Source organism: Hibiscus syriacus, unplaced genomic scaffold (assembly GCF_006381635.1).
Source record: "Hibiscus syriacus cultivar Baekdansim isolate YM2019G1 unplaced genomic scaffold, ASM638163v2 tig00110300_pilon, whole genome shotgun sequence".
In the NCBI taxonomy this organism is placed as follows: Eukaryota; Viridiplantae; Streptophyta; class Magnoliopsida; order Malvales; family Malvaceae; genus Hibiscus; species Hibiscus syriacus.
Genome location: NW_024062669.1, coordinates 39,941 through 66,960, shown reverse-complemented (window position 1 = coordinate 66,960; position 27,020 = coordinate 39,941). Strand labels below are relative to the sequence as shown.

At 38.5% G+C, this 27,020-nt stretch overlaps 2 protein-coding genes across 4 annotated transcripts; both read left to right on the top strand.

Annotated features, from left to right (window-relative positions):
- Positions 1-3,379: 3,379 nt before the first annotated feature.
- On the top strand, positions 3,380-5,203 carry LOC120116653 (isoleucine N-monooxygenase 2-like). The gene is made up of 2 exons (XM_039137074.1): positions 3,380-4,462; positions 4,535-5,203. Exons 1-2 carry the CDS (start codon positions 3,455-3,457, stop codon positions 5,201-5,203), a joined length of 1,677 nt encoding a protein of 558 aa, XP_038993005.1. The 5' UTR covers positions 3,380-3,454.
- Positions 5,204-6,312: 1,109 nt separating this feature from the next.
- Positions 6,313-25,613, top strand: LOC120116635. Of its 3 annotated transcripts, XM_039137058.1 has the most exons (7): positions 6,313-6,338; positions 6,373-6,674; positions 6,792-6,968; positions 7,212-7,325; positions 7,604-7,786; positions 8,214-8,378; positions 25,134-25,607. In XM_039137058.1, exons 2-7 carry the CDS (start codon positions 6,465-6,467, stop codon positions 25,491-25,493), a joined length of 1,209 nt encoding a protein of 402 aa, XP_038992989.1. In that variant the 5' UTR covers positions 6,313-6,338; positions 6,373-6,464; the 3' UTR covers positions 25,494-25,607. The 3 variants fall into 3 exon arrangements, with proteins under 3 accessions (XP_038992989.1, XP_038992988.1, XP_038992990.1); XM_039137057.1 differs by lacking the exon at positions 6,313-6,338 and having other exon boundaries at positions 6,347-6,674; XM_039137059.1 differs by lacking the exon at positions 6,313-6,338 and having other exon boundaries at positions 6,535-6,674; positions 6,792-7,002; positions 25,134-25,613.
- The last annotated feature ends 1,407 nt before the right edge of the window (positions 25,614-27,020 follow it).

The window sequence follows — 27,020 nt, the reverse complement described above, 5'->3', positions numbered from 1 at the left end:
CTTTCATTTTGGTCCTGGAGTCAGTATCTTATGTTCTTTTAATTTGGTTCCCTTAGTTTACGTATATTTTATTTTAGTCCTCAACTCGTAGCTTTTCCATTTTTTATTTTGACTCTGTATGTTACGCGTGTTACATTTCGGTCTGAGTTTGTTGTTATATTTGATTTTGAATGTGATTTGTAATTTTGATTATTTGGTAATTTAGTCTTATAGCATGTTCATTTAGTTTACTGTTAGATTTGCAGTTTGCATGCCTAGCTTTATTTTATTTTATTTTGGTCCTTCTTGGCATTTTTAAATATGAAATCGAGTTATTAATATTTTGTTTAATTTTATACTATTTTACGTCAATACATGTTCATTTTGTTGTATGCATGTATGTACCAAGTCAATCATAATTTATCTTAGACCTTGTAAATAAGATAAATATTAATTTGGATGTTAATCGATTTAGCATGAAAGCCCTTGTAACACATTAATAAGAACATGATAGGTTTAAAACATTAAGAATAAAAATTTCCTTTGTAAAATGGGTGGCCATAAATGCATGTAAAAATTTTATTTAGATGTTTATTCGAATGTATGGCGCTATGTGATTAGTTTTTGCAAGACATCCTTTTGCATAATGCATGATACCCTCATCAGCATAACTCGACATTATTACATAATTTGATTAAGGATAATATCCTTTTAATTTAAAATTGTTTTAAGTTGGTTGTCTTAACTAATTAGATATTTGCTTTTGACGATTTTAAAGTAGAAGTATATCCCATTAGTGATACCTAAAAATTGATCCGTCATTTTAAAATTTGGGAATGGAAGAAAAAGAAATGTTCGGCTATTTAAATTTATCGAGAAAAGGTTGTTATAATTATTTAAGATCTGGTCTCGATATTTTTAAATAATCGAACATTCTTTATCTTTCTAAAGACTTGATAATTTTAATTTAATCTATTTTGGTGATTTTGAATATAATATGTTGTTGTGTTGTTGGGGATCATAAATCAAATTAAATACGAATTTGTAAATTTCATTGCAAAGACATTAATTAATCGACGAGGTACCGATTTAGGGCGATGTGGGGGTGCTAATCCTTCCCCACGCGTAATCGACTCCCGAACCCATTTTTGGTAATGCAGACCTCAATTTGTTGTTTTAATTAAAATTAATTTTTATTTAAAATAACAAAACATTTTGGGTGCCTGATCACACCCTAATCAAAGATCGGTGGTGACTCTTCGAATCCGTGTTTTTATTGTAAAAGAATTTCCAAATTTTCGAAACAAGAGGTTTTTTAAAATTACTTTGTTTTTAATTAAAAATTCAATCGTAAAGAAAATAATTAAAAATGACGTGGTTTTCCAAATCTCGCTACACCACCGTTAAAAATCGTTTCGACAAAAGGAATTATTGATAATGTTAAGAATGAATGAAATGATATATGTGCATGAGTGTATTTATTATACGAATGTATATATGCTTGTATATAAAATGATAGTATTAAGTATTCATGCATTGTTATAAGTTGGGATTTACATTATATGTTTTATATGCCTCATTAAGTCTTCGACTTAGCGTGTGAGTGTTTCACACGTAGGTTCTGGAAAGCAAGAAGAGAAGTCCAGATGAGCAAAACAGGTTAGCATCTTCCTTACGAAGTTCAGATCAGAAGAGAAAATGAATAATACGTATTAGGTTATAGAGAATGTAGTTGTCATGTAATGAAAGATTTGAATTGTATCTACTCTGATAAGTTTTGTAAACTCTTTGATTCAAATTGTATAAATTATGCCTTTTGTTTTAATAAAAGTTTGAAATTTTATTCTTTTGGAAATAGTAAATGTTTTGAAAAGTCATTGTGACGCCTCGGACTCGTATCCGAGTCGGGTATGGGTTGGGGGTGTTACAGTACGGATTTAGGATGCTGTGGGGTGCTAACCCTTCCCCATACGTAATCGACTCTTGAACTTAATTCTTTGGAACGTGGACAAAAAAACATCGTTTTAATAAAATTCAAATTAATGCTTTATTAAAATGATGATTGTTTTGGGTGTCCAACCACACCCTAATCAAATATTGATGTCGACTCATTGAACCATGTTTTATTTTGATTTTAAAAAAAAATCTCAAATTAAGCGAGACGAGATTTTTTAAAAATATCACTTAAAAATTAAATTTATTTTTTAAGAAATCGTTTCGACATCAACAAAAACACCTTTTAGAACAAACATTTTAAAATATCATAACGAACAATAAAATTAAAGATTTGAAATAATAGTGATTTCTAAATTTTGTTGATTAATAAAGAATATTCTGTTTGAAAATATAATGGATAATAAAATATAAATCAAAATTTTTTCTCGATAAATAATATGAATTTACACAAACTTTATTAATCTAAATATAATTAATAACTATATTTTAAATTAATTTTTAAATATATTTATAGATGTGTACATAACTAATATACATATAACTGATGGCAAAATCAACGAGATAATGCGTTGAATTTTTTTTCACGAGATAGTGCCCTCGCCAGATTAATTGCTCAGATGGGATGATCTCTACAGTCCCCATATAGGTCGCCAGGTGCTCCGGGCGACGTCCCTGTTAGATGGGGTAGGTCGCCATGCAGTCCCCAAAGGTCGCCATGCAGTCCAACACTCATTTTGCTGTAAAATAGATAGGTATTGCACCAGAGTCCAGAGCGTAAAATAGCTTCTCGGTCACATAGCTCTCTGTAACAGTATTTTCAATTGCGAGGACGAATTTGTAATGAGACATGGCGCAATGTAAATGGTCACACCACTTTGGGTTTTTGGGATCATTTGCACACTCAGGGTAGAAGGAAAGGGCCATGTCTAAACCACCAACATTGTTCAGGCATTTGCCAAGCATGGATTGCATGGCGACCTTTGGGGGCTGAATGGATTGCATGGCGACCTACCCCATCTAACATGGACGTCGCCCGGAGCACCTGGCGACCTATATGGGGACTGTGGAGATCACCCCATCTGAGCAATAAATCTGGCGAGGGACACTATCTCGTGAAAAAAAAAAATCAACGCATTATCTCGTTGATTTTGCCTATAATTGATAATAACTCCAAATTAATTGGTGTATATATTTTTCCTTACAACATATAATATGATATGCTAGTATAAAAATTATAAACGAACACTACATTAGTAATAGAGATCGAGATATCCTACAAAATTTTCAGCACTGGACCAGCAGTTGGAAGACGGGATGTTTTTTTTTCTTTTTTGAGATTGAGAGGAATCCGAACGTATTAATGGAAAACTTAAATGTTTTCTGTTCTGGAGTGACAAAAACGCTTAATTCAGTCTTCTCATCACTTCATCCCCGGATTCCTTCGCCGCCATAACCTCTCTATATAAGGATTGGCACTTATCATCTCAAAGTCATCATAAGTAGTTTTCTTTAGCTAGACATGGATTCTGCTGCTACTGCATTGTGGAATTCTTCCCTCCACCAGTTGAGCAATGTGCCCTCAACCTTTGTTACTACCTTTCTGCGCTTCTCCACAACCCTTGTTGCCATGGCTTTCGCTCTGTATTACCTCTACAAGTTCCTATTCGTAGGCAACAAGAGAGAATTGCAACCCCGTCTCCCTCCGCTCCTTCTAAAACCTTGGCCTGTTGTGGGAAACCTGCCTGAAATGATCCAAAACAGGCCCACGTTCAGGTGGATACACGAGCTGATGAAAGATGTTAACTCTGGCATCGCGTGTATCCGCTTTGGGGACGTGCATGTCATTCCCGTCACTTGTCCCGAAATCGGCCGCCAATTCCTGAAAATCCAGGACGCTGTTTTCGCCTCGAGGCCAAGTATCATGTCCGCCGAATTCACCACCAAAGGCTACTTAACAACAGCGCTGGTGCCCATGGGAGATCAGTGGAAGAAGATGAGGAAAGTGATGGTCCATGAACTGCTTTCCACAAACCGACATCGGTGGCTCCAAGGAAAAAGAGATGAAGAAGCTGATAACCTTGTGCGTTACGTGTATAACCTGTGCATGTCTGCAGGCGGGCTGGTAAACGTGAGGGTGGCTTCACAACAGTATTGCGGGAATGTGCCTAGAAAGCTGCTGTTCAGCAGGAGGTACTTTGGGGAGGGTAAGGAGGATGGAGGACCTGGATTTGAAGAAGAAGAGCATGTAAGTGCCGTTTTCACTATTCTTGCCTATCTTTATTCGTTTTGCGTCTCTGATTATATTCCAAGGTTGAGAGGGCTTGATCTGGATGGTCATGAGAAAGTTATGAAGGAAGCTCTAGGGGTTGTTGGAAAATACCATGATCCTATAATCGATGAGAGGATTCAACAGTGGCGAAATGGTGAGAAAGACGGCAATGACGACTTGCTTGATGTCTTGATTTCTTTGGAAGATGCCAAGGGTAACCCCTTACTCACAGCGGATGAGATCAAGGCTCAAATTACTGTAAGCTAGCTTTCTCTCAATATTACCCCTCCTTCACATGCACAAACTTTAAGGTTAACTTGAGTTTTGCAGGAATTCATGATTGCGACGGTCGATAATCCGTCGAACGCAGTGGAATGGGCACTAGCTGAGATGCTGAACCAGTCGGAGATACTTGAGAAAGCGACGGAGGAAATAGATAGGGTTGTTGGAAGGGAGAGACTAGTGGAAGAAAATGATTTCCACAAACTCAACTATGTCAAGGCATGCGCCAGAGAAGCCTTTAGGCTCCATCCAATTGCACCCTTCAATGTTCCTCACGTGTCCCTTGAGGATGCAACCGTTGCTGACTACTTCATCCCCAAAGGGAGTCATGTGCTTCTAAGTCGCACCGCTCTGGGTCGGAACCCTAAGGTTTGGGAAGAGCCATTCAAGTTCAAGCCGGAGCGGCACCTCAAGGAGGATGATGGGATTTCACTGATGCTGACTGAGGCAGACCTGCGCTTCATCTCCTTCAGCACTGGCGTTCGTGGGTGCAAGGGCGTCTTGCTCGGGACTACCATGACCGTCATGGTGTTTGCAAGGCTGCTTCAGTGTTTCAGTTGGAGCATCCCGCCAATTAATGGGCGAACCATCGATCTGAGCGAGGCCAAGGATAATCTGTTTCTTGCGAATCCGCTGGTTGCAGTTGCAAAGCCCAGGCTTCCCGCTAATGTGTATCCCGTCAAGTTCACTTTGTCCCCTGTGTCAAAGCTCGCTTAGTTGGTCTAAAAGCTTTAAATAATCAAGACCATCGGAACAATATATACAGAGTATATGCGCGTGTATCAAGACCAAAGCATGCAATGTGCACTGAAATGTACCATACTGCACTGCTTGCAACTATGTTATGCTTTTACTTATATAAGTATGGTACAATGTTATGCTTTTACTTATATAAGTATGTAAAAGGGGGATGAGTTGACGTCCTCATCAGTTTTAGTTACTAAACCTTTTTATTTTAATTAGTTACTAAACTTTTTAAATAGCCAGGATGTCGGTTACATCTACTTGAAACAAAGAACAAAATGACACAAAGTTACAAGACACGTATAAAAAAGAAGACTGAAAATACCATGGGCTCCTTGCTCCTAGTTTCGCAAGCGCATCATCTTCTGCGTTGACGGTTCTAGGGATGTCTGCATCATTTAAACCTGCAGTTTAATACCTTATGAAAAAAGCTATGGACAAATTTGTCCTTTTCAACGGACCATTTCCATTCAAATGGTGTAGTTTGATTTTATGAATTGGCTGCAGATTTCACTTTTGATTTTGCATGCAACGTAAAAGGGTTGTAATGCTAAACCGTCGATGATGTCTATGTTGATGGGGTCATTTTTTAAGGTGGATATTGATATGCATCATGGAAAAGTGCAATTCAATGTCATTTAGTGTAATGAAAATAATTATACTTCTTCCGTCCCATAATTTGTATTTTATATTGATTATATATATAGTTTTAGGAGATATATTTGACTAACAAAAATAATAAAATTATTCTTAAAAAATAATAGATTTATTGTAATAGGTGTAAAAGAATGTGACATATAAAAATAAAAAAGAAAATATAAATATTATTATTTGTTAATTTTTCTAATAAAGCATTTCAAATAAGAAAATTTTAAAAATACAACATTTCCAAAGCACTCGACACTTGATAGCCCAATAAGTAAGTATCGTTGTTTTTGGGAATGGGCCTTTGGGCCATTACAGGCTGCCTGAGAGGAAGTATAAGACTGGCAGCAATATTAAATTGGATTAGCTGAAATTTGGACGGTTAGCGTTGACCTGGCTAGAATAGAGTGAGAACTGACAAGAGGTAAAATCAAAAGGAAACAAAAAAGGAAAATTGGTTTTGGCCTCTAAGGAATTGGGAATGGAAATATAGGTTTGGGAGTGGAGAGATTGAAGCTAGCAGGAACGAAAACGTATAGTAGATGTAGATGGATTGAGTAAATAAATAGGAACAACGATTAGGAAGGAAATGGCTTACAGAAGGAGGCAGCAGCAGCAGGGAACATTGCCTTCAGCACCAGCAGCGGATGATTTGATAAACGTAGAAGTGGATACAGCCAAAGCCATAAGGGCATCTTCTGCCCGTAAAGGTTCATCTCTCTCCGCTGCTTACGGCTATGATTCCCTTCATTCCAGTTCTGCTCCTCTCTCCAAGCCCACTTCCACCGCCACCTCCAAGGTTCTTTTAATCCTTTTGTTTGATCGATTTTTTTTTAATTTTTTTCTGTGTGCTTATTACAATCTTTTTCCTCCTAAAAATCCAAACTTTTCTAACGGAACTCGTTTTTGACTCCAGGATTCCCAATCTCATCAATATGCCTCATTGAAAAATTCAGATGAATCCAAGCAAGGGTTTTGGGGTTCTCTTGCTAGGAAAGCTAAAGCCTTTTTGGATGAAGATCATGAGCACCACCAATTTGAGTCAGGCGGACAAGCTAGATCTGAGCTGCATCAAGGGCCAACCTCGGAGAAGGTCAGAGTCCAACATTGTGCTCTTGGTCAACACAGAACTATATACTAATATGCATCAGCGGCTTCATGATGCACTTTATTTCCTTCTCCATTTCAAGTTCTTGCGGTTATTTTGCTTTCGATTTTCATTCTTTTTTTCCCCCTGATAGTCACTTGTTAGATGGAAATGCTTCTTTACTCGTTCATTTAGGAGTTTGGTCTTACCTATATTTGAATATTTGTTTCCACTTTTTGCTATCTGCAGTACCGTAATGAATACCAGTCACACGATAGGCATCACAAAACTGACAATCCCACTTTGAAGAAGGGCCTAGGTGCAATTGCCTCATCCATTAGTTACATTGGTAAATCTGTTGAGGTCAGTTCATCAGTTTCCTTACTTTTTTGTTGGTAATAAATATACAAATGTTCCTAGTATCAATTAGCTTGATTTTATAAATTGTATGTTCATAATTAGAAAGGGAAAAAATGGACACTTTTGATTTATTTAAACTATTTCATGCAGCTTTTATTCTTTTGGTAGCCAAATTTTTACCTCATATCAATCTATTTGTCATACCACTATCATGTCTTTATCATACTTCTTGAAATTGTTACAAACCTATAGTTATTCATTCTTCATCAATTTGCATTCAGGAGGGTCTTACTGTTGTGGAGAATAGGACGGCAGGCATCATTCAAGAGACCCGCAAGCATATCAGGAAAAAGCCTAGTGGTTCTATGGCACCAAATCAGGCTTCTAAGCAACCACAAATGCAGTACCAAGAACAAACATCTGTGCAAGCTGATGCAGAAATTCAATTGAAGGCATCTCGCGACGTAAGGTGGCCGCTTTGTGTCACTGGTTCATACGTTCGATGTATTTTGCTGTGTGCAATTCATAACCTGTGGTTTTCTTGCTCTTGAATCCTCATTTCAGATTTTCTTTTAGCAATATAAAAGTGACAATTGTTCTGAACATGCAAAAAAATATAAGATTGTTTTTCTTCTCTATTTATCATATTTGATGTAACTCTCTGTTAACGATGTCTTGAAACCTTTTCTGAAAAGCTGTTTATAAGTTCATGGCATATATGTAAGAGCATGAAAATATAAAATCAAATAGTATTCATCACGTGGAAGACAGGTTGTTTTATAGAAGATGTGAAACAAGTTGCATAGATCCTTTTTTCATTGTTTTAATCTTTTATGTAATAACTTCCGTGCGAAATTGGATGCATGATTTGGCTCTTCATCTTTTTAACAGGTTGCTATGGCTATGGCTGCCAAGGCAAAGCTTCTTCTCCGAGAGCTAAAAACTGTCAAAGCTGATTTGGCTTTTGCCAAGGAGAGATGCGCTCAGCTGGAGGAAGAAAATAGAATCCTTCGCGAGAATCATGAAAGAGGAGATAACCCAGATGATGATGACTTGGTATGCAGTTTCATCATTTTATCCTTTATTATATTTTACTCATATGAAGGACCCAGATGTCTCTTTTGTTTGCAATAGAGTTCAGATTTACTCCTTGGAAAGACCAATTACCGCTCATTGTTGAACCAGTGCATTTTTAACATCTCACTATTAATTTGATTAAAAAATTGTAAGAAATTAACTGTACATAATATTCCTTCTACTATTAAACTTTTAGCATTTTTTGAATCAAAATAAAGAAAAGCTGCAGTTAAAACCACACTTGATTTTCTGTAACAATAAGATGTCTCAAATGATTGGATCTGATGCATGTAGCATATTAGCATATTGTACGATAACTCTTTACCACCGACAATTAACAGTCATCATATACCAGGTTACAACAAACAAAAGAAAATGAGAGAGAGAGATAGAAACGTAGAGAGAGAGAAATTGAAAGGGAAGTTTTCTTCCGGGAAAGTTTGGTCGGCGTTCATCGATAATCTAAGTAGAAGAGTGTCTCGACGAGTTAAGGGAGTTGTTCTCAACTCAGGGTCCGGTAGTCATAGTGTTCATTCCTAAAGAAACAAGGAATCCGAAATACAAATTCTCCGCATTTGCCTTTGTTCATTTTGGTAACGAGGAAAGTCTAAAACGAGATATTAACAAGTTAAATGGTTCATTGATTGATGGTTGGAGATTTACAGTTGGTGTTGCACGATACAAGGAAGCTCGTATGAGGTCAGCGGGGCAGAATAGCTCACTGGAGATGACTTTAAAGCAGGTCTCAGTTGATACTCAAGGTCAAAAGAGAAAGTTGATATTTTTTTTTATAAGAATTGCAGGCCTCTTTAAAAACCCCCGTCTTGATTAAAGGTGCTTGTAGAGAAGCTCCCTAATCAGTGGAAGGAGGAAAAGAGTGCCTTAGAATTTCATTCAACACTGAAATTACATAAGAAACAGCCATACAAACACTCCCTCAAAAACAGAAAAACATAAAACACCCCCAAACCACCAAAAACACCAACACTGACTTTGGGTAAAACCAATTTAGAGACTGCAGCAGCCTCCGGTTGGTTTACCCTTTACAATAATATTACAAAGAATCAACCACCACAAAGCCCATCAAAAAAGCACAAGACATGCAAGAATTCTGTTACAATTAACCAATCCCCTGCTTAGCTAGCCTGTCAGCCTCCAAATTACAGCCCCTAGGAATCCATCTAAGGACGACCCCCTTGGCCTTAATAATGGCTTCAATTTCCTCCACCAGATCACTAAAAAAAGAAGGGACAGGTTGCAGATTTAAAATCCAGTCCACTGCACATTTGCAGTCGCTCTCAATAATAAGTCTTCCCTTGTTGGCCCAATTTGAGGAATAGAAAAAATTCAAACCTTCCTTGATAGCTTTCAGTTCAGTCAAAATAGGCAAACCAGGCCCTACTGCAGAAGAGAAGGAAGCTAGAGACCCGCTGGAAGAGTCTCTCAAAACACCACCAATACCCCCTTGCATTCCATCTCCAGTCACTGCTCCATCAACATTGAGTTTAAACATATCTGCTGGAGGAGGAGACCAGCCAATAACCTTCTTAGGACCAGTAGAAATGAGAAAAGAATCTGCCCTCGTAGGATCCCCTACTAAAAGGTCTGTCTGAATCCTAACCGACGGATGTTTTGCTAAAAACCATTTCGCCAACCTAAATCTAGAGATAAAATACAGAATTGAACTATCACATTTTCCATTTTCAAAGACAACCAGATTTCTTACTTTCCAAATTGACCAGAAAATAACAGCCGGAACAAACCTCCAAATAATAGAATTATGCCTAAGATTGGACCATGAGCAGAGAAAGGAGGAAGGATCTTGATGTAGAGCAGTAGAAATATCCCATAACCTTAGAAATTGACTCCACAAACCCGAAGCAACAAAACACGTGAAGAACAGATGGGATATAGTTTCATCCTGGGAATTACATAGTGGACACAGTACATCCGTTAGAGGGATCCTTCTTTTCTTCAATTCCACTCTAACTGCTAGTTTCTGATGGCAAATCTGCCATAAGAATGTTTGAACTCTAGGCGGAGCCAAACCATCCCAAACCCACTTCTTCCACTCAAAACTCCCTTCAGAACTATCATATAACGACAGTCTACAAGCTTTGACCGAGAACATGCCATCCCCCTTACCCGACCACCCTAGGAAATCATCGACAGAACATGACAGCTTAATCTTGTGAACCAACAACATTAGATCGATCCACTGGTCTAATTCCCAATCACTCAAATTCCTTCTAAGTTGAATATTCCAAACCCAAACATTATCTACATATCCACCAAACTCAGAGACCTTCCCCCGTTTATTTGTAGACAAAGCAAAAATTCTAGGAAATTGATGAGATAAGGCAGATTAGTGATCCAAACATCAGTCCAGAATGCAATCGACTGACCATTTCCCACTTGTATTTTTGAATTGTCTCTCAAACAGTCACCAATCTGATCATTCTTCGAAAAGTTATTAAGGATGCCTCTCCAAATCCAAGAATCAAAAGGAGAAGCTGCATCTGAAATAGTAAGGGACAGAACATCAACATTGTTTTTGCAGCAGATCACCTCCTTTCACAAACTTCTTTTTTCATTTGCAAATTTCCAAATCCATTTCCCAAGGACTCTATTCATCACCCTTAAATCAAGTATTCCTAAGCCACCTTCTTCAATAGGTTGGCAAACTAACTTCCAACTCACCCAATGCATTCGTTTCTTATCAAGGTCTTCACCCCAAAGGAAGTTTGCCATTAGAGAATTCAACTTCTTAGTCACTTTGATGGGAATCTTGAAAATAGATAGAAAAAATATTGGCAAGGATGATAACACAGATTTAACTAGAACAATTCTACCCGCCAATGACAATGATTTTGCTTTCCAACCTGCTAGTCTTCTATTAAAATTCTGGAAAACAGATCCCACATACTCTCTGAATTCTTCCTAGTGCCAATCGGTAGACCAAGATAAGCCATAGGAAAGGACCCCACTCCACAGTTCACTTTCGTAGCCCACTCTTTAACCATGTCAACATCCATATTAACTCCATATAACGAACCTTTGACAAATTTAAATGTAACCCAGACATAACCCCAAAAATCCTCAATACTCTTCTAATATTTAAAATCTGCATTGGAGAATCTCTGCAGAAAAGGATTAAATCATCTGCGAATTGTAAATGTGTCAAATTAAAAGAGTTGCCAACTCTACCAATGCTGAACCCTTGAAAGAGACCTAAATCGGCAGCCTTAATCAGCATAAGATGTAACATTTCCCCCACTAAATTGAACAGGAGAGGTGATAGACTGCACCCTTGTCTCAACCCTTTATTAATGCGAAATTCATCAGTAGGATAGCCATTATCTAACACCGAGATAGAGGCTGAAGAAACACAGCGTTTAATCCATGAGATCCATTTTTCCCCAAAACCCATAGCCTTCAATATTCTGAATAGTATAGGCCACTCAACCGAATCATATGCCCTACTAAAATCAGCTTTGAAAACAACACCTTTTCTCCCTAGCTTTCTCCAATAGTCAATGCCTTCATTTGCCAAAAGCGCACAATCAATCAATTGTCTACCCGGAATAAAAGCGAATTGTGAGGGGCTTACCAAGCTATTGACAACAGAGACAAGCCTTTTCGATAGCACCTTAGAAATGATCTTATAAAGGCTGCCAACTAGACTAATGGGCCTGAAATCTTCAATTCCCTCAGGATTCGCTTTCTTAGGGATTAAAGTAATAAAGGAATGATTCACTCCCTTTTCCCATTCTTTGCCTCTATGAAAATCTTGGACAAATTGCATGATATGCTCCTTCAAAATGGACCATAATTTTTTAAAAAAACCCATAGAAAACCCATCCGGACCAGTGCCTTAGCACTATCCGAATGAAAGACAGCTTCCCACACTTCTTGTTCAGAAAAGTCCACCTCAAAACCAGCCTTTTGTTCCTCTGTCAATTTGTTAAAATTCAGATTACAGTCATCCACTTCCAGAGTTGCATTCGAGTTGTAATTGGCTTTAAAAAACTCAGAAATAGCTGATCTAATCTGATTAGGATTAACAATATCTACCCCATCCACTTTCAAAGATGAAATGGCATTCACTCGACTCCTATTAAGAGCACATAAATGATAAAATCTGGTATTTCTGTCCCCATCCTTGATCCATTTAAGTCTTGATTTTTGAAACCAAATGCTCTCCTCCTTCCTATGCAAACCCCACAATTCATTCCTCCACGTCAATAGTTGACCCCAATCTTGTGCCGAAAACCCCCCCTGACACCTCAATTCCAACTCATTTATCCTATTCTCCAAATCTGAAATTTGTTCGGAAAACCCCATATTATTACTATTGGGCCACTTTTTAATCACTTTCTTAGTTCCTTGAAGAATACTCAACATACCCCTACGTGCATTTTCCCTCTTTAAATCATACACAGCATTCTTAACCACCCCATCAAACCCATCCTCCTCTAGTAAATAATTCAAAAACCGGAAAGGTTTAGGACCCCAGTTTTTGAAATCATCCTCAAGTACTATAGGGTTATGATCAGAAATAGATTTCGGCAACAGTTTCTGAATAACTTTTGGAAATACCTGAAAAAAAGCAACACTTAATAGAAACCGATCTAATCTAATCCACGTGGAAGCTTCTCTATTATTGCACCATGTAAATCTCCCTCCAACTAGTGGTAGATCCATAAGATTTAAATTTAAGACAGTTAGAGAATAAGTCCACCGAATGCCAATTTTGAGCCATTCCAATTTTCTCCTCGGGATCTAGATAAGCATTGAAGTCCCCCCCTATGCATATAGGCAAATCAAGATTCTGCAAAAAACTCATCAATTCTCCAAAGAAATCCTCTTTTTCAGCCTCAACCGACGGACCATACACATTCACAACAACACATTCAAAGTTAACCAACTTAAACTTTCCTGTTAACGCAATAAATCTATTACGTTTAAGTTCCCTACTAACTTCAAACAGATTTTCATCCCACAAGCATATTAACCCTCCTGCCGAACCAGTAGCTGGCTGAAAGCTAATTCCTTTCAAGCAATTACCCCCCAACCTCCTCAATAAACCCTTTCGACATTTATTCAGTTTAGATTCTTGAATAAACATAATAACCGGTTTGTGTTTTGATACTAATCTTGCAACTGCTCTTACTTTTTCCATCTTTCCAAGCCCCCTAACATTCCATGAAATCAATCTGATTTGTGACATAATTCTCAAAATCTGCAAAACCTGACCATCCTGAAAACAGCAACTCAATAACTCCTAATAGGACCATTCAGCTCCATCTTCATGATCTCCTCTTCCAATACATGATTGCCCCCTTTGAAAGAGATCCCCAACATATCACAGACTTCCCTAGTAACAGTAGCTTCCAATCTTGCATCCATATATTTGTTTGGTGACTCAGAAGTAGCACTGTTTTGATCCAGAGGAACCCTGACCCTACCTCTATCTACCCTTTCATACACTCGCTCATGGAAACTAATGGAAGCTTCACCCTTCGAACCATCACTACCAGACCATGTAGGAACAATCCTAAATTTCTTGTGCTTTAGAAAGCCTCTTCTTAAACCAAGAGAGAGACACTTTATTTGTTTCCCTCGATCCTTCCCTTTCTACCTCTATTTCATCAACAGTACCATCTTCCTTGTCCAAGACTAGAACTTTCTCTACCATGTCATCCTTTGAAAACTGAGTCTGAATTCTGATATTGGATCCTTCAACTCTTAAATTTGAATTAGAATCTGGCAAAGCTCTAGCCAAATCCTGCAGACTTGATTCCACCATCATATTTTGCTTTAAAGCTTCATGTTCCTCCATCCAAGCTTCCTTTTGTTTGCCATAGCCCACTCTAATTAAATTAACTTCTGGCCCAGCTGTTGAGAATCTGATGGGCTCACTCAAGTCCTGTAAATGGGCTTTATTACTTTCGTTAGAAAAAATACTTCTGTTCCCCATACCCTGAAAGTTCCCTCTAAAATTCAAACTCACTTCTGGATTTTCTGACACCTTTGCTCCACTAGTTTAACCTTCTCCATCCTTCCACATTAAAACCTGACCTCCTTTGCCGACTGCCACAGCTGTACCAACATCTCCTTCCAACCACCTGTCTACACTGTCCCTAGTATCGCCAGCTATTAAGATTTTTCTCCCAACCCCGTCTGAGCATCGACCTTCTTCCTCCTCCGAAAGATTATCGCCTTTGGATACTCCCTTTCCGGCCACCGTTGATTTTCCTACTGAAAAACTTTCCTGTTTTATATAGACCGACCCCACAGTAATTTTAACCTTAAAAGATCTCCCATACGAACCCAAAATAACAGAATCCTGAATATCAAAAGGACTGGCCACCCTCAACAAAGCCCTTGCCACCGCCATGTCCTTTCTTCTTGCCGTTGATTCATGTAAACAGACAAACTTCCCCCCACCTTGAAACAAGCTTTTCCAGAAATGAAACATTCCAACATAATAATGGAATTCCAACAAGGTCAACCAAACCAAAGGCCATCGGAATACCTTCATCATTCAAAAGCTGGTCAATCCAGTCAAACCAGAAGGATAATTTCTCCAGTCTGCTCAACCACGCGTCCTTAAATTCTTCCACCGAGTCAAAGGTTAGGATACACGAGTTCCATGTAAATCCCCACTTAGCTCCCTTAACCTTAAACCCGTCACTAGCCAGCCCCTTCAGTACTAGTTCCAGATCAAACTGGGTTTTAATAATCCCAGTCAATGATCTTTTCACCCAGTCCCATTCATCTGAGGGTAAATGCATCTCCCACAGATTTCTCATTCCAACATCCTTACTAAGGTGCCCCTCCTTTTATTTTTACTCGCCGTATCTTCCCTCAACCCATCAGACGAGGCTAATGCTTCCTTATATGATCTATCATCCCTCATACGGTTGAAAGACTCTGATCCAACACTTCTTTTCCATTTCGCTCTCTTCAATACCTTATCATCATCTTTTTTGGGATTTCTGCTTACAAAATGCCTATATCTCTGCCTCCGATATCTAGCTGCACCTACCGAAACTTTCTTCCCATCTATTGAGATACCATTGACATTCGGTATCGCCTTCTTCATTCCTTCCTCCTTCGCAAACTGAACGAACGTAAACGTATGGTCTCTATAATTTGGCTTGTTATAAGTATTCTGGATGTAAACTCGCATAACACTACCTTGCTGACGAAAAATATCCCTTAATGTTCTCCAAGTGACTCTCTTGCTAAGATTGTCTACAAACACCGTCCAATCCTCACCAGAGGACTGTCCCCCTAAGACATTATCTCTCTAACCAGGCGTTTTCAAATTTCAAAATTCAGGCGATTTCAAACTTCAAATTTCCATTCCTTGTAAACCACATCCACACTCCCCGGCGTCTTTCCTCTCAAACCCAGTGGTCGGCCACCACTTCGCTGTCGCGACAGTCACCGTCAATAGTCTCCGACCGTCGCTCGGCGGCATCGGAAAAGGAAGAAAAATACACCTTTTGAATCCTCTCTTCACCCCAAGCATAGATCGGACGTTGGTTTTTTCAAAATCGAAATAAATCGGAGTAGATCTAGAAGAAAAAATTCGCGTTCAAACGAAATTCTCCCCGTCGGACAGGAAATTAAAAAGGTTCGTGGAGTTCGTCAAATGATGATTTCTCAGTGGCGGTGCTTGCTTCCGAATTGGGTATAGAATCCCGTCCTTTCTTTTTCAACCACGACACTGAAATCGAAGACCAAGACCACTGGCTCGACTGTCCCCAGGATTTTTCCGACCTCGTTCTCCTCCAGTTCTTCCACCGTCAGTGACGCGATAAATTCGGTAACTATATCATCCGTATCATCGGAAAGTATTTCCCGTTGAACACAGGGGACTTCCTGTTTTGCTCGCTTCGAAGTCATCATCAAGGATATACTTCCACAATGAACATAAGCTGACTGATTCTTCAATTTTGCCGCCCTTGTTGGCTCTACCGAGCATTCTCTGTATCTTTGAAGAAAGAAGGATTCCGATCAGTTTTCAAATTCTGCTTTGCTTCAGATTTTTGTTATAATCTGAATTTAATTGCCTTCCGAGTTGAGAATTTGGTTCAATCGTCAACGCGTGTGCTTGAGTTATATCGGATTTGGCGTTAAATCCAAGCTTGAGATTTTCTTCGGGTCGTCTTATGATGGCAAGTAAGGTGACTAGTTCTGCTGGGAAAAATTGTTTTACGGTGATCATTTTCAACATTCCAGAGCGTCTTCATCATAAAGGGCTTTGGCTGTTTATTCGATAAACATGGAGAGGTGGTCGATTCTTTCATCCCTAACAAAAGAAGCAAGGGAGGAAGTAGGTTTGGCTTTGTTCGTTTCACCAGATTGGAGGACGCAAGGAAGGCTATCAACTGTGCTGACAGATCTAGGATTCGCGGCAATGAAGTTAGAGTTTTTTTGGCCAGATTTCAGCCCCGGGAAGCTTTTTGGAGAAAGAAGTTTTCGGGTTTAAAACCAGCCGAGATCAAGAGTAAAAGGGAGGATGTTGGGCATTTAGAGGCTCCCATTGTGGGTTCTGTTGACGAGGACAAACTGCTAACTTGCAGAGGCAGCTTGGTAGGGTGGTGCAGAAATTTTTTAAAGATGAATGAGTTGGCTGCCATAATGCATAAGGAAGGCATTTTAGGCCCGAAAATCATGAGGCTAAGCGGGTTAGCAGTTCTAATCATTTTTGAAGATGATGAGAGTAGGGATTTCACGCTGAATAATCAGATGGGGGCATTGAATAAATGTTTTGGCAAAGTAGAAGTGTGGTCGGAAAACTTTCATTGCAGCAGCCGTCGGGCGTGGCTTTCGTGCAAAGTGATCCCACCGTTTTTGTGGAATCCCTCCACCTTCAGAAGCATTGCAGACAAATGGGGAGAACTTATCTCCATTGACGAAGGATCTGTGAATCTAGGTTCTTTTGAAAGGGCTTTGTTTCAAATTATTACAAACCGTCAAACACGTGTGGAAGAATCCGTTGTTTTGAAAGCCGGGGACTTGTTATTTACAGTTTGTATTTCTGAGTTTGAGCCTTGTTTCAGTCCCTACTCAGTCTGGGTAGACTCGTTCTTGATGGATGAGGCAGTTGCCTCCCCGTTATCTTTGGTGGGGGAGCTCGTCGGTGTCTCGCCAATTAATTCTACCGTGGTGGAGGTATGTCTTGAGGGAGCTGGCAGAAACGAGGACTCTTCGGTGGAGAAGATTTCTGAGCGTTGTTCTGTGGATGAAGAAAGTCTATTATGTTGTATGGGGGAAAGAGTTAGTGGCTGCTTCTCGTCAGGTGGGGAAGTAGTGGAAAGGAACATAGGGGAGGATTTTATTATGGGCTTAAGGAATTATGCTGCTGGTGTGGGGATTATTCCATCGGAATTCGAGGATGTGGTGGAGCACGAGAATGTGCTGGATCAAGGGGCTAGAGAGTCAGTTTTTGAAAGCAGCGAAAGTTGTATGTCTGCACGTGATAGAGAGAGAATATTGGATTTTTTTGATTCATCCAACTTGGATGGTCGGTTAAAGGCAAAGGTGATGAAAAACGTGATTAACATTATTAAGAGGCGTGCTATTAGTAGTTCCAAGGGTGTGGAGGCCCATTAGGATGGAGATGCCCAACAGGTTGGGGCGGTGGTTGACAGGATGGATGGCAGAGATATATCGGGGTTAGCAGAGAAAGTTTCGGGTCCCCAATTAATGGCTTGATACAGCCAAATCAAGCAGCAGTAGAAGGTTCAATGTGTGGGAGATTTGTATGTTCTGGGAGCCAGATTATGATTCCATTTTTCCAGCTTTGGAGCCAGAGTCTATAGTTTGGTTTTCTGCCCTCTTCGTGTGGATGGAAGCTCCTGGATGTCTGTGTTTTATTTTGGATACTATGGTTTGAGTCAGCTGTCATTTTTTCTCTCTTTTTTAGGTGTTCTGTTTTCTGGTGCTCTCAGAGTCAAGAGTTAGACTTTTAGTTGGGTCAGTCCTTTAGAGGCTGTTGTGGTTGATATTAGGTTGAGCTACTGTTGCTGCTATGGGGTGTTTTTTGGTTGTTTTATGGTGTTTTGTTTTATGTACGGGGTCGATATCTGGTTGTATTTTGGTGTTCTTATGTTCAATGAAATCCTAAGGCACTCTTTTCCACCTTCCGCTGATTAAGGAGCTTCTCTTTAAGTCTCTATAATCAAGAGGGAGGTTTTTAATGAGGCCTTCAATTCCTATCAAAAAAAAAGTAATGTATTGGACCAAAGGGAAATGGCATTTGAAGGTTTCAACAGGAGGAAAGACAAAAAATATTTGGGAAATGCATATTCCTTCAGAGAGCTCCAGTTGGGTGAAGAGGTCATTAACGGGGATTATTAAACATTCTTTTGAGTTAGAATTAGTCCAGAAGTCTCTAGTTAATGAAGGCCTTGAAGTTCAGATTGCCAGATGGGGTTACGTTTGGAATTCATTTGTTGTAACCTTTAAGTCGGATGAAGAAATGTTGGATGCATGGTCGACGAAAAAAGATGAATTACTTTTCTAGTTCGATAGGTTGGCACCTTTATTGAATGATGATGGCATTCCAATGGCTTTTTGCCTCATAGAACTATCTGGGGTTCCATTATTATGCTGGCAAAACACCTTCTTGGAACGTTTAGCATGGAGGTGGGGAATGGTGGAAGATATCCATGAAGATACAAAAAACATAGAAGACCTCTCCACGGTGAAGATTTTGATCAGGGTGGAGAGCCCTTATGATGTCCCTGAGGTGATAACACTTGGAGCTTATGGAAGATCTTATACAGTGAAGATTAAGCGGGGTTCAGTGCTCAAGTATAATTCAGATTTTTCTAGCAAATCGCCGGTGGGAGGTTCCGATGAAATTCAAATTGGTGAGAATATTGCTGGAGAGGAAGCTGACAGGAGTGTGTCAGAAAGTATGGAAAGTGCTGAACATTTAGAAGAACACAGCAGACAAAAGGTAGACTTATGGTTTGACACAGGGAGCTCATACGGGTTTGGTTGGAGTAGGTGGGGAAAATCATATCCCAATGCTTAACAGAGATGGGAAAAGCATTAATTGTGAGGTGTCAGACTGCCAGGATATTGGGAGAAACAATTTGGGTGACTATGCCGGTTTGGGATGCAGAGTTTTTAATTTTCGGCTGATGGGTCTGAAGCCCAGTCAGCAGAAAGTGGGCAGCCTGTTTCTACAGATTTTAAAATAATTCCAGTTGGGCCAGTTATTAAATTGGATAGTTTTGGGAGAATGGACCAAAATCAATTTATAGTTCAATCTGTCAACATGGAAGAAGCAAATAATGGAGGTATATCTCATTCCAGTTTGATGCTGCGTAGTGGGGGAGTAGAGTTAACAACAGCAACTAAGATGATTGACTCTAATGCACATGCTGGAAAAATTATTTCTAGGGGAAGATCGCTTCATCGATCTAATTCATCTTTAACTACTAGGAGTGAGCCATTGGAAAGGAGAAGAACGGTTAGTTATAAAAGGGTGTATTCGAGATCAAGGGAGAGAAGACATTGGCCATTACCTACAGAAGAGGAAGCCTTAGAAAAGCTAAAGGGTAAGGACTTGGTGCTAAATTCAGTTCTGCAGTCAGTCCAGTAGCATATTTTAATATGGATGGTTGTGTGGAGTCTACTGTGGAGAGGCATGTTGCTGATAGTAGTTTGGGTAATACGTGTGAAGAGTGGTTTTCAGAAGGTGATGATTCTAATTTCAATTCCATTACATTTATTCGAAGAGCCAAAAGATTGTTGATAAGGGAGGCATTGGATCAGGCTAGCACTTCAACAGTTTCTTCTCCAGCTTTTTCAGTTCTATTGGAGGAAGCCTTAGCTACTTGGGAAGTCAGTAAGCTTTTGGGGGTGTCTTTCAAGGAAGGGAAGTCAACTTTTTTGGAAAAATTATAAAGTTGGAGGAAGATTTGGGGTTGGTTTGAGCTTCGGTTTTCTTGGCAATTCTAGTTTTTTATTTTTTTTGATGATTAACCAATTAGCAATTATTTCATGGAACGTTCGGGGATTGGGAAGAAAGGAAAAACAAAGATCTGTTCAAAATTTAGTTTTAAAGAAACACCCTATTTTTCTTTTGCTTCAAGAAACGAAAATGGAGAAGATTCAGAGGCATATTTTGAGGAGGAGTGGTTTGAATACCCTTCAAGGGTTTACAGAATCTCCAGCAGTGGGTTCTTCTGGAGGTTTATTGAGTTGTTGGGATGAGGGCATGTTTGAAGTGGAAAATCATGTTATAAACAGAAGGTTCATTGCTACTTTTGGGAAATTTCGAACTTCACAACTTAGGTGTGGTTTTATCAATGTTTACGGTCCTATTGTTGAAGAAGAAAAAGCTTGCTTTTTTGAAGAGTTAGTTGTTTTTATGTGGTCAGAGTATTCCTCTTTGTGTGGGAGGTGATTTTAACGTGTATCTTTCAGAATAAGAGAAGATTGGAAGAGCCCAAAACAGAAATTCAATAAGAATTTTCAGTCATTTTATCCAACAGACATGTTTAATTGATTTACCTCTGCATGGGGGTAGGTTCACATGGTGTAGCAATCAGGATATACCCACCTTTGTTAGACTGGACAGGTTCCTAGTTGATGTCCATTTTTTGGAAGCCTTTCTTGAAACTATACAGTATTTGTTACCTAAGGTTGTATCATATCACAATGCCATTTTTCTTGAGAACGGTGGAGTTAGTTGGGGTAAAAAACCATTAAGGTTATTTAGTTATTTGATGGATGAAGAAGGTTTTCAGAATTTAGTTGGCTCTGCTGTACAAAACTGCAAGAGTAAACACAACAGAGCTGGAATTTTTTCTATCCTGAAATCTACCAAATTGGCGATCAAGGAATGGGCGGGGAATAGAGATCAATACCCAGCTGTAGAAATTGCAGAATTAGAAGGAATATCCACTTAGCAGAGGAAAATTTCCAGCAAATGCAAGACTCTAATGGTTGTGAAAAAGCAGCAGAATTGAGGACTATGAGAACAGAATTATGGAAGCTTTATAAAACTGAACATATATGGTTTCAAAAATCGAGATCAAAATGGGTGAAAGCAGGGGATCGTAATACAAGATTTTTCCATGCATGTGCTTCAGTCAGGAGAAAGAGGAATTTTATGAGTGTTCTAAATATCAATGGTGAGATTATTCAAGATCCAGCTATCATCAAAGCTACTGTTAAGGACCATTTTTTTGGAATCTATAATTCTAAGTCTACCTTGGAAGTTGAAGATTTGAAGCTGAATTTTTCCAGAATTTCTGTGGAGCAAAGTGTGTTTTTGGAAAAAGAATTTACAGAGGAAGAAATTTGGGAAATTCTTCAATCGTGTGATAGTAACAAAGCTCCCGGACCGGATGGATTAAATATGGGCTTTTTAAGAGATTTTGGTCTATTCTAAAGGTAGATATTCTGAATTTTTTTCATAATTTCTATATGGGGAAAGATTGGGAACATGGAGTCAATCATACTTTCATTACTCTTATTCCCAAGGTGTATAATATTGGTGGATTAGATTATTTTAGACCCATAAGCCTTGTAGGAGGGTTGTACAAGATCCTTTCAAAATGTCTTTCAAGGAGATTAAGGAATTGTATTACTGGTTTGATCAGCCCAACACAGTTTGCATTTATTCCAGGTCGTCAAATATTGTATTGCTCTCTTATTATAGCTAACGAGGGAGTTGATTTTTTGGAGGAAAAAAGGGCTTAAAGGATGTGTGTTTAAAGTGGACTTCAGAAAGGCCTATGATACTGTGGATTGGTCTATTCTTTTTACGGTTATGGATAAAATGGGATTTGGCTTCAAATGGAGGAGTTGGATCAGACAATGTGTAATAACAGCCTCAATTTCAGTTTTGATTAATGGGGTCCCTTCTCAGAAATTCCCTATGGCAAGGGGTCTCCGTCAGGGCATTTCTCTATCTCCTATGCTTTTCAACTTGGTTGGGGAACTTCTAAACTTACTGCTTTTAAAAGCAGTATCTGAGGGATTGTTTTCTGGACTGCAATTTGGAAGAAATGAGACGGCTTTTAATTTTTCTCATCTGCAATTTGCAGATGATTTAATTATTTTCTGTGAAGCTTCGAAGAACCATATTTTAAATGTTAAGAGGGTCCTAAGAGTGTTTGAACTCATTTCTGGCCTTCAATTGAATTTGAAGAAAAGCATATTATTTGGTGTTAATACGGCTGCGAAGGAGGTTGAGGAGTGGGCCTCGTCTATTGGTTGTGCAAATGGGAATTTTCCCTCTGAATATCTAGGCTTGCCTCTCGGTGCATCTAGGAATTCTTCCTCTCTTTGGGATCCGATGGTTTTACAATTTAACAAGAAGCTTGCAGGTTGGAAATCTAACACTCTTTCATTGGCAGGGAGGTTAGTCTTGATTAAATCGGTTCTTTGTTCACTTCCAACCTATTATTTATCTCTTTTTAAAATTCCTTCCTCGGTTAATTCCAAACTTAATTCCATAATGTCTAAATTCCTATGGGGAGGTGGAACGGATAAAAACAAGATTCATTGGGTCAGATGGCCCAATGTGTGCAAATCTAAGGAGGAGGGAGGTTTGGGAGTGTTGAATATTATTAATATGAACAGAGCTTTACTAGGGGAAATTGTCTTGGAGGTTTGCTAATGAAAGGAATGTTGTTTGGAGGAGGTTGATATGTTCAAAATACAATCTGGATCCCTACTCTTTACTGTTCAATAACAAGATACCAGCTCAATCCTCTTGGATTTGGAGTTCAGTGGTTAATTCTCATTTTAAAGAAGACTCATTTGGCTCAAAATTTCTAAGTATGTGCAGAATTCAAGTTGGTTGTGGTCAGTTTATTCGGTTTTGGCAGGACAAATGGGCAATGGACTGCCCTCTTATGGTCTCTTTCCCAAGGCTGTTTGCTATCTCTTCAAATCAGAGTGGTAAATTGATTGATTTCGGCGAGTTTAGTTCTTTAGATTGGATTTGGAATATTCGATTGAGGAGGAATTTGGCGGATTGGGAATTTGAACTGTGGACTAATCTGATGACAATCATTTCTAATTTTTGCTTGTCTAAAGATGCCAGCGATGCTCTAATCTGGAAAGGGAGAGGGGATGGTGTTTATTCTGTTAATTCATGTGTGAAGATTTGTTCCTCGGTTTCTCAGGCGAACTCTTTTTGGAAGAAAATTTTGTGGAAAGGATTGGTGCCACCAAGGATTGAGACTTTTATGTGGCAGGTGGTCCTTCAAAAACTGCCAGTGAGGACTGAACTGGCTAAAAGATGGGTTTAGGATATTGTAGATCTTTCCTGTCCTTTATGTAATTTGGTGAATGAATCCTCTTCTCATTTATTTTTCTCTTGTTCTGTCGTGTGGACTTTGTGGAATAAATTTTTTCAGTATTGGAGTATCAGTTCGGTCTTTCATGGAAATGCTCAAAACTTTCTTCTAGCTTGGGAAGATCTAAATTCCAGTTCTACTATTTGGAACTTTATTCCGGCTGATGTTATGTGAACTGTTTGGAAAGTTAGAAATGACATCGTCTTCGAAAGAGGGAAGTTAGATCAAACTAATTTATTTTTCTTAGCTAGAGTAAGGCTTGCATCTTGGTTCCTAGCTAAGTTTGCATATTCGGTCATTTCTTTGGATTCCCTTATCAGTGACCCTTCCCTTGGGGATTTATGTTTCCCTCCAAACAAATCAATTGTCTCTACCATCCCTTGGTCCCCCCTCCTAAGGGCTTTGTCAAATTGAATGTGGATGCAGCTACTAGTTCTAATTGGAAGAGCAATGGAATTGCGGGTATTCTAAGAGATGAAGAAGGTCTACTTTTAGATTCTTTTAAAACGGCTTCTGGTCCAGGTCCACCTATTCTGATGGAGTTAAAGGCTGTTAAGGAGGGTTTAAATTTCTTTCACTCAGTGAGAGGAGGTATTAAGGGTCAGTTGATTATAGAATCAGATTGTAAAATGGTAGTGGATTGGATTAAGGATGGATCTTGTTGTCCTGTTTTCTATGCCTCATTTGTTAGGGAGGTAGCTGTTAAACTCAAAGAAGTCGAGGGAGTTATTAGATGGGTGGCTAGGACAGCCAATATTGAGGTTGATGGGTTGGCTAAGTCTGGTATTGGTTAATTTTACTTTGTTGTTGGGGTATTTTATTTTGGGTTTTTAGGTTGTTTGTAAGGGTTTTATCTTGTTATTGTAAATCTTATGTATCTTTATTAATAAAGTTTAAGGCACTCTTTTCCTCCTTCCTCTGATTAAGGAATTCAATATGAGTTCCTTAAATCATGAAGGGGGTTTTTAATGAGGCCTCAATTCCTATAAAAAAAAAATGTAGCATTTTCTACCTCCCACTGGGTGAAGGGAAAGTATGCTAGGAATAGAAATGAAGGATAGCCTAATCAGAGCTTCCTGTAGTTTACAATGTTACATATTGTCCTGATGTGCCTCATTATCCATTTAGCCAGAATCCCTTATTTGATAAAGAACATCAGCCCCAACATGATTGGTTCATTATGCAGCCCAAATTTAAGCTCTCAAATTATGTTAACGTACTCGGATTTTCTAGCTTAGCTGACCAGACATTTTATTCTTTTATTCCACTTGTAACATAAAGTTCATCTTTAATTTCCAGTGTGGATTGAAAGTGACGAGGGAAGTAATTAAGTTTTCGACATGTAAACCATTCCAAAATTTTGAAAAAAAAATATTTCCATTTTCAGATTCGTCTTCAACTTGAGACACTGTTGGCAGAGAAGGCACGACTTGCTCATGAGAATTCCATCTATGCGCGTGAGAATCGTTTCCTGAGGGAAGTTGTTGAATATCACCAACTCACCATGCAGGATGTTGTATATCTGGATGAGAGCACTGAAGAAGTTACCGAAGTTTACCCTTTCAAGGTACCTTCATTACCAAATATGAACTCCAGGCCTGCTGCATCTGGTACACGACCATCTGAGGCATCTCTTGACACTAGTCTGCAAATAGCTCAGAATATCCCTGTTCACCCTGTGGCACCCCCTGAGTTTGCTGAGGCTTCCCAAAATTCTCTGTGTCCAAGCTCTCGAGCTCAATTTTAGATGGAAGAGGATGCTGAGTATGTATCATACTTTCTATATGGGCTCAATTCACATTTAGTATACATACATATATATTCTTATATATTTATATATTTCTCATGAACAATTGAAGTGTTAAAAATAGTCTTTAGTTCACCTTTCCAATTTTCTTATGAGTTACGACTCATTTATTTATTTATTTATTTGGTGGAACCAAGATATCCTCTATGTTTGTTTTCTGGTATATGAATACTAATCCTTTGTGTGTCTGTGGGCGTGTGTGTGTGTTTTTTGGGGGTGGGGGGTGTTGTCTCTTGTTATCCCTAAGGTTTGAACATGAGTTCTCTTTATGGCAATGCAATGTGTCTATAACTATGCTCAACACAGGTTGCGTTCTCTTGTTTTTTGAATTTTTTTTAATTGGTGTCTCCCCTAAGTCCCCTTGGCCCGTTGACTTGATAAATTGATGGTGTATTTCTGAAGAACATTGTGTTTTCTGCAGTACTAGGATCAATCTGAGCTTATTATTACGCTGAATAGTAAGGTTTGAAATACATGTTCTCTTAGTTTCTCTGAAAATTTTGTTTTGTTGTCGTTGCTCAAAGTACATTAGCTGTTACTGATGAATAAAGGCCAAACATCATTACCATCAACTGTCTATAGCAGCAGGACTAATGCTATGACGTGGTTTGGTTAGTAGTAGTAGGTTGATGAATTGCTGAGCCCATGCACATAGCTAGTTTTTTAACGCAATCCTTTGTTACACAAAACCAAAAATGCAGCTGAAATTTGCTAATCAAGTTATTGAAAGATTATGTTGAGTGTATGGCGTTTGGTTTCATAACAAATGTCAGATTTTTAGAACAACCGCGATTCTGGATTAGTCGATCCATTGGGAAATCATCTGATACTGGCTGTTTTCAGTTTGGTAAACCTTTTAGAAAGTGGGGTAGATAAGTGCTTTTTAAAAGTTATCGTAAACATTAACTTTTGGATTTTTGTTTAAAAATCGAGTGTTTAGGATTGTTGTCAAAAGAAAATTACTTTTAAATAGATAAAATATCTGTTTTAGACGTTTTTGAAAATATAAAAGAATTGGCATCGCTTCTAGCCTTAAAAACACTTTTGACCTCAAAAGCACTTTTAAGGACGATTCAACTAGTACACTACAAGAATATGTTTGTTTGATTTCATCTCATCCTAGGTAAGATGTATTTTTTTTTATAAAAAAGAGGGTAAGGTGTATTCTAACGGGGGCTTAGCTTTCATATGGCTTTTGTAGACATGTAAGCATGCACAAATAAATGTTTATTTTGAAAATAATATTTAAAATATATCATTTTTATTTAAATATTTAAAGTATTTAAATAATTTTTCGGTGAATATTATTATTTGTGCATATAGGAGAATATTGGTAAATAATATCATTGGTGCATATAATATATTTTTTTCTTAATCAAACGTTCTTTTACTGTACAATGATAATATTCACCTACTTTGATAAACAAACATTAACATCTAAAATAAAATAATAATTTAAGCACTTAT

What these genes read in the sequence shown, in the direction of transcription:
- LOC120116653 (XM_039137074.1), top strand. Translation starts at nt 3,455, where the DNA reads ATGGATTCTGCTGCTACTGCATTGTGGAATTCTTCCCTCCACCAGTTG. An exon ending in AGATCAAGGCTCAAATTACT is followed by an intron (nt 4,463 to 4,534) that starts GTAAGCTAGCTT and finishes TGAGTTTTGCAG; the next exon opens with GAATTCATGATTGCGACGGT.
- LOC120116635 (XM_039137058.1), top strand. Translation starts at nt 6,465, where the DNA reads ATGGCTTACAGAAGGAGGCAGCAGCAGCAGGGAACATTGCCTTCAGCA. An exon ending in ACATTGGTAAATCTGTTGAG is followed by an intron (nt 7,326 to 7,603) that starts GTCAGTTCATCA and finishes ATTTGCATTCAG; the next exon opens with GAGGGTCTTACTGTTGTGGA. An exon ending in AATTGAAGGCATCTCGCGAC is followed by an intron (nt 7,787 to 8,213) that starts GTAAGGTGGCCG and finishes TCTTTTTAACAG; the next exon opens with GTTGCTATGGCTATGGCTGC.